The sequence below is a fragment of the Terrapene carolina genome, unplaced genomic scaffold (genome assembly GCF_002925995.2).
Source record: "Terrapene carolina triunguis isolate 2854851 unplaced genomic scaffold, T_m_triunguis-2.0 Scaffold194, whole genome shotgun sequence".
Lineage (NCBI taxonomy): Eukaryota > Metazoa > Chordata > Testudines > Emydidae > Terrapene > Terrapene triunguis.
The window spans coordinates 1,211,144-1,218,323 of record NW_020664545.1 but is presented as its reverse complement, the minus strand read 5'-3'; the positions used below and the strand labels follow the sequence as shown (position 1 = coordinate 1,218,323).

Sequence of the window (7,180 nt, the reverse complement as noted above, 5' to 3'; positions counted from 1 at the left end):
TCAGGCCCCCTGCTCTGCCCCCTACTCGCCTACCCCCTCCCCCCCCCAGGGCTGCGTTCAGACCGGGGCGCCCAGGGGCCCCAGCACAGCGGGGCGCGGAGCCCGGGCAGCGGACGTTGAGTGTTCTGGTGCCCATGGCTCGCGGCCCTGTCTGTGCGGCTGGTCGGGTGCACACCAGGCCCCCTGCTCGGGAGCCGGCTTCGCCCTGCCCTGGGCGGTCACAGGGCATCACCGACAGGAGCCTGCGCGTCTTCCCATGCACCCCCCCCCGCCCCGCCCTCTGCCCACGCGCAGCCGGGCGAAGCGCCTGCCCACGCAGCTCCGCGGGCGCTTTGGAGTCACCGGGGCGTGTTCAGCTTTTCCTTCCAGGCTGTGCCATTTGGGTTCCCCTCTTGTAACCGTTTCCTGGGTCGCCCAGTGCCTTCTCCTCTCGGACACCCCATAGTCTGTCCTCCCACCCCATCTCGGGAGTCGCACATGCCTCACTTCCCTTCCTGGGGCCGTGGATGGGGAAGCGAGCAGCCAAAGGGGTACACGTGGGTCCCCCTCACGCGGTGAAGGACATCCTCTCTCTCCTGGTGATCCTCCAAGGGGCTCCCACACTAAGCAGTGCAGTGCAAGGGCCTAGGCCTGGTCAGCAGCTTAACCTCCATTTGCAAGACCTTGTGAAAAGCCGGGTAGAAGGCCATGGGCCCCTGCTTCCAGTCACCTGGGCTCAGCAGCTACCACATCAGGGGTTAGGCAAATGCAAAGCTACTGCCGTAAAACCACAGACAACTCGTGACAGCACTTAAAAACACTGAGCATTTCCTGAGCTCAGTCCTGTGGAAGTTCCCCAAGGCACAGAGAAGGCATCTGGCCCCCAGAGCTGGGTCTCTGCCTCCCCTTGGTCCAGGCTTCCTACAACACTGTTTGGCCATGCCACAGAGAAGAGCATCTCCCCCCAGGGAGCTTCCAAGAGCCCCTCTTTAGCTAAAAGCTAATGCCCATGTTTGTGATAACCATGAGCAAGGTGCGTCCCCAGCCTGAGGGTGAAGTGAGAGCAACTGCACCGGAGGGAAATCCTTTGTTACATTGCCCCAGTGTAGACATGGCACCAACGTCCCACACCAGCCTTGCCCATCACCCCTCCTCCCACCCCCAGCCCCGGGCTCAGGGCTAGACGCAGGAGAGACCCAAAATGAGAGAGAACTAGGCCAGGAAGTTACTCAATAGATTCATTTGCAGGAAGGGCATTCCTATCCTGCGTCCCAAGAATCTGCATTTGTGACATCAATACAATTAGAGCAATTAGAAGGGAATGTGCATCAGGCTGGGGAGGGCAAGGCACTAGTCTGTTTGTGTGAAAGGCGGATGGGGCCTAGTGACACAGGACCATTTCCTGGAGAGGCCAGTGGGCTGAAGACATGGACATGTCAGTGTTTGGGGGGCCGGTGGAGCTAGTTCACATAAGGCATCAGTATGGGCAAAGGGTCAGGTGTCAGTCACCAAATCAGCAAAGCAAATATAGCGTGTCCCCCAAGATTTGCTGCGCTTAAGCTTTGTCCCCCGCTGGTCACAGCACCCTGCCAGCTGCACAGCATGAGGCAAGATCTGCAGCCAGGCATGCTGGTGCCCAAGGTTGGGGCAAAGCAGGGCAGGGGTGGGGTCCCATTCCTGGTTTGGCATGTCTGCTGGTCGAGGTGCAGGTTCCAGCCCAGGGATGGGGCAGCTCCAGGGAGAGCGAGCGGAAATGTGCCCTCCCTTATTTAATCGCTACAGAGATCTGGAGAGGCCCGAGGGAAGGGCTGAGTGGGTCAGGGAGTTCCCTGATGTGGACAGTTGCTCCTGCGCTTTCAATGCTGTATATTCGACACACTTACACACTGGCCTAGATCTCTGGAAGCGCTTCCAGGCCCGTGCTGCCAAGCTGCTCAGCCAGGCTGCCTACTGGAGTCAGGGGGACCCGATGCCTCTCTCCAGCAGAACGTGCTCTTTTAACGACTCTCCAGCTGTTGCTGCTCCCTGCCCTGTGCAGGGCTTCTGCTGCTGCTCTCCCTGATTACAAGGCTGGGCTCCCCCCAGCCCAGCTCCTGGTGCTGACACCCTGCGTGAAGAGATCCTTCGCATTCCCATGTCCAAATTCAAACCATCTTGTGCCCTTTCTCCCATCAACCCCCCGCTCACAACTGAACTGCCCCCACCTGCAGCAGAGTTTACTGGGCCTGAGCCCAGAGCTGACATCATCATACCAGGCAAAAATCGATCCCCTGCTGCCTCTGGCTGTCTAGTCACCCCAACTGCAAGGCCAGGCGCTGGGGTACAGGGAGCAGCCCTAGGCTGGGGGTTAATTCAGAGAGACTCGGTCTTCAGCAGCGCTGGGACTCAGCCCCCCGCCTTCGCAGGCATCTGGCTTTTCACCCTGCAAAGACAGAGCTCGGTCAGGGACCCCCACGACATTCCAGACGCAGGGAGGGGCGTCGAGAGGAAACGGCTGCAGCGCCGGACCGCTGGAGCACTAACAGCCTCGGCCCCTGCCACGGCCACTGCCTTGCGCCCCGCACCTCCAGCCGTGGAGGCTCCCAGCAGCCCCTGGCCTTTAGCCCCAGTGGGCACCCAGCCAGGGAGGCAGGCAGGCTAGAGGTGCTTGTTCTTTGGGCGGGCAGGGCAACAGCTAGCCCAGCAGTTTCACCAGGAGAGGGGTGTCCCCGAATCTGGCTAGCGGGCAAGAGCTGGCCGAGGCGCTACTGCAGCTCGTTGCCCAGAGCCCGGGGAGCAGGGCGCTGTGACCGTGCTGCACTGGGAACAGCTGCATTCCCAGGGTCCACTCACCGTGTACAGCTCACAAACCATCCTGAACAGAGCGGTCTGGGCTCGCGCCTGGAGAGCGTCCGTGTGTTTCTGAGCAGGAGAGAGAGAGGACAAAGCTGTGTCAGCGGCTGGACAAGCCCATTCCCAGGCTCAGCCGCTGGCTGGAGAAAGCAGGCAGGGCTCAGTAATTCCTCCAGGAGTCTCTTGCTAGGGCGGCTGCCTGGAACACAAGCGACAGCTCCGCTCCCGACGCACAGGACGAGATGGAGTGAGATCGGATGGCGCTACTGGCTGCGTCAGTCGCTGCCTGCATGGTGCCCTCAGCATTCACCTGGGGCCCTGTTTCTTTGAGCAGCTGCAGAATGGGTGTGTTTCTTGTCAGCACAAAACCAGGGCTTGTGTCTGAGCACAGCGCAGCCTCTGGGGGGCTCTGGCCCAGGTACAGAACATGCAGCCCGCCAGGGAAAGCCAGTGTGAAATCCCCTTGCCCATGGGGGACATTGGTCACACCTGGGCCAAGCGGGTACGATGTGTTACCTGAGCAGAACGGCAGCATCAGACCCCACTTGGCCCAGGTGGAAGTGATGGTTCGTGGTGTGAGGCAGGGCAGTGCCACGCCTCAAGGGGACACAGCAGAACTGCCTGCAGGGAGCTCACACCGCACCTGGCTGGAGCCAGCCCCTCTGGTTCAATTTCATGAACAGATTCACCCCAAAGCAAATGGACATTTCCGGCCCCTTTGTCTTCACTGCAGGGGAACCAGGGGCAGCCAGACGAGGCTCATGCAGGAGGCAGCCGCAGGGCCTGGCTGCTGAGATAAAGCATTTCCTCAAAGACTCGGCAACAACTTTTAACCCTTCGCATCACCACAAAGTCAGGTTCTGCGGGTGCTTTTCAGAGCAGTTTATTCCCTCCCAACTCCCACAATGCATTGCACGCAAGTCACCTACCCCAGCTAGATACCAGGTGCATGGGCTCCTTAGCATGAACAGGCATATGCTTTGGGATGCTGTAACACCTGGCTCTCTGTGGGCCTGCAAGAGACTGGCCCTCTGGCTATGAGACCCACCCACCGCCCTGCATGGTCAGAGTTCTCAAGGGCAGTAGGCCTGGGTTTTGGAGCTGAAGGTCCTAGGATCTAGCCCCTGTTTCCCATGTACGTCTGTTATCTGCAGCACATGGACTCTGCACTGAACTTCTGGCTCTGGTTGCTGCCCACTGATTCCTTGTGTGGAAATGCCCATGGGCCCTGCCAGCATTTCATCAGGAAGGCCACGAGGCACCATGTCTCTTACCCCATTGACGAGGATCCACGGCACGTAGTTATGGGGTGGGTTGAGGGCATCGGTCAGTTGAGCATTGCGATGCATCAGCTTGTTCCCCAGATCGCCTGTCACGCATGAGTTGATCTCAGCCAGATGGACAGTTGGGGCATAGACCTGCAGGCACTGGGAGGGGAGGAGGAGTCAGAGAACCAGTGCAGAGAGCTGGTTACCCAATCCCCCACCACACAGGAAGGCTGAGGCCGGGGCTCGTATCTGTTCTGAACTCATTAACCCACAGTGCAGGCTGGAAGCAGAAGGAGCCCTGGGACTCAGCCAGTTCCAGGGGCAACCCCCCCGCATAATGCTAGAGTCTCCAGAGCACGTCCCAGTTCACCTGCCACCTGGGCGCTGCGGAGTGAGGGCAGGTGCCTGGTGGCAGCATAGCGGGGAAAGTGTCCTCACAGTCCACGTGGGATGGCTGAGGCATGGCTAGAAATGGACGTGGCCTTGTCACTAAGTTGCCAATGGCTACAGCCGGGTGTCCCACCAGACACAGACTGGCAGGAAATGCCAGCCCTTCCAGGCGCTGGGTCAAGACACTTGATTGGACCTGGGCAGGGGAACAAGGGGCAAGTGGAAGGAGCGTTACTGTGGGGTGGGTGCAGAGACCAGCTGGCTGAGGCAGCTCCCCCCCAGGACTTGAACCCACAGAGTTTTATAGCTCTGGGCCCGCCCAGCGCTGCCAACGTACAGCTTCAAGATTCTCAACCACAGAGCCCGCCGATTCCATGCAGAAGATCACAGGGAAAGAGTGATCGAAGTCCTTCAGCTGGTACATCAGGCAGGTCTGGAAGAGCAGGGCAAGCCACAGTGTTAGTGCCCTGAGCCCAGCGGGAATGCACCCAGGAGCCCTGCCTGAGGAGCCCAGAGAGGCTGTGCCCCTGGGGTTCTCCAGCCAGCAGAGCCCAGCGTGACCAGCTTCTCCTCCTAGGGCGAGGGGAATGGCTGCATGGGGAGCCCCGCACTTCACTGTCAACTGGGAAAGTCCTACGGAGTCCTTTCCCCAAGGCAGGACTAGGCTGAGAGGCCCATAACGGGGCAGGTGAGGGGCACCCCCCCGCAATCCGCTATCTGTGGAAGGTGTTGCTGCTCTCTGACGTTCACCCCGAGATGTCCTGACTGACGCGCACCCTCCCCATGGATCACGCCTGGGTGCCCAGCTCCCGATGCCAGCGCAGCTGCCCGAGTGGTTCCTGGACTCTGCTCTGCGGGGCAAGGGGCCTCCTTGCTCCTTCCCTTGGGCCAGGGAGGACGTGAAATTCAGCAGCTCGTGTCACATGGTGACTATGCTGAGGCCACACAGGGGACAGGGCCTATTTCCACCCCAGGCTAGTCCAGTAGCAGAGCCCAGGCAGATCTCACCATGGGCCCCACCTCGGGGCCAGAGACGAGGGAGCCCTGCCCCCTCCTCCCCCACCGCAAGCACAGCTAATGAGTCCAAGTTGTCCCTGGATCAGTGACACGGGGGTGGGGTGGGGTGTCCCATCACCTAACCAGGAGCCACTGTCTCCTTCCACCCCGCTATCCTGCACATTCCACAGGCAGCATCCCCCCCTCCCCAATCCTAATGCCGCGCCTGGGACCAGCCCCACCTCGATCATGTTCCCCCTGCACTCCAGTTCACCATGCTGACATTCGAACTGCCACTTCCCGCTGACGTTCTTCTCCTGCAAGGGAAACCGAGTCAGAGCCTAAGATAACACTACCCCCCCCATGCCTCCCCATGTGCCACCCCAGCACTCACTCTTCCCCCTCACCCCACAGCGTGTGCCCCACACACCCGGCCAGGATCAGGGCTGTGGGGGAGGGAAGACCAGGCTATGAGGACAGAAGAGTGCTGCAGCCCCTGCCCTTGGCTCAAACTGGGGTGCAGGTCCCTTTCCCGCCCCCCCCCCCCCCCCTGCAGCCAGAGGCGCTGGCGCTTACCTGGGCATTTCCGTACGGCACCAGTGTGATGTCCATGATGTCACTGAGCATCACCCAGGTGGGGAAGAGCTGGGTGACCAGGAAGTTGCGGCAGCCCGGGCACAGGCTCTCGTAATACAGGCTCAGCGACACAGGGTTGGCTGCCTGGGGGCGGTGGTAGAATTTGGGGCATAGCTTCTCCACCTGCGGGCAGGGAAAGATACGGGGAGGGGGGGATGAGCAGCAGGGTTGGGACAGACAGAACCAGGCCTGGCACAGACCCCAGACCGGCTGTGCCACCTCAGGGCTGGCCCTGCCCCAAAGAGCAGCCCCCAGCTCTGGTTCCGGCTCTGTCACAGACAAACTCGACGTGCACAAGGGGGTCATGAGCCTCCTGGGGCACGCGGAGGATAAACCTGGCCCTGCTGGGAGGCCCCATAGTGCTGCAGCAGCTGCTGGGCTTAACCCGCGTATGGAACGGCCGGCGAGGGACCTGGGGACAAAGTGCCTGCCCCAGAGGTGCTGGACGGACGGGACGGGGGTGCCACCTGGAGTCACGTTACTGTTTAAATAGCAACCAAGTGTTCTGGTGCCGACAGGCGCAGGGAGGGTCCCTGCCGGAGGACTTTGCTCTGCCCGGGCTCTGGCCTCCAGCCTCCAGCCCAGCTTGTTTGTATTTGAGGGAACAGAGCAGGGAGCCCTGCCAGCCTTCCCCAGGAGCCGGGCCAGAAGGGAAGTGAAACAGGACGCCGGGGCTTTCAGTGGGGCTTTCTGGGGAGATGCAGCAGACCCTGACACACCAAGCAGCCGCTGGGGCTTTCCAAGGGGATTTCCTCAATCCACTTGGTTCAAATGTGCAGCTCTGCTTAGCGAAGCGAATCCACACCCCACGGAGGGATTGGGGGGTGGGGGAGACATCAAGGTCCAGAGCACTCGAGGGCTCTTTTCCTTCTGGGTCCGGGAGCACATTCGGGCCCCTGGACTCTCTCCTGCTTCAACGTCCCATCAGGCCCAGTTCCGGCCTCTGTTCAATGGGCCGAACACAACCCAGCAACTGGGGAGTTAGCAGACAAGCCTGTGAGCAACACACGGCAGAGCCTGGCTCCCGTCGCCAGGCCGGGCCTGCAGGGTCCACAGGGACAGACCCCGGGGCTCTGGCT

General features: G+C 61.0%; 1 protein-coding gene across 2 annotated transcripts in view; it reads right to left on the bottom strand.

Moving 5' to 3' along the window:
• Positions 1–1,203: 1,203 nt before the first annotated feature.
• Positions 1,204–7,180, bottom strand: part of IFI30 (IFI30 lysosomal thiol reductase) — a 7,954-nt gene continuing 1,977 nt past the window's right edge. Inside the window, exons 2-7 of one of the 2 annotated variants that reach the window (XM_024194230.3) lie at positions 6,042–6,224; positions 5,708–5,782; positions 4,807–4,902; positions 4,086–4,238; positions 2,812–2,880; positions 1,204–2,401 (exon numbers count right to left, since the gene is read on the bottom strand). In XM_024194230.3, the coding sequence (XP_024049998.1) occupies positions 2,327–2,401; positions 2,812–2,880; positions 4,086–4,238; positions 4,807–4,902; positions 5,708–5,782; positions 6,042–6,224 (651 nt within the window). In that variant the 3' untranslated portion in view covers positions 1,204–2,326. Of the gene's footprint in view, positions 2,402–2,811; positions 2,881–4,085; positions 4,239–4,806; positions 4,903–5,707; positions 5,783–6,041; positions 6,651–7,180 lie in introns of those variants that run through there. The other variant, XM_024194229.3, reaches the window with a different exon arrangement.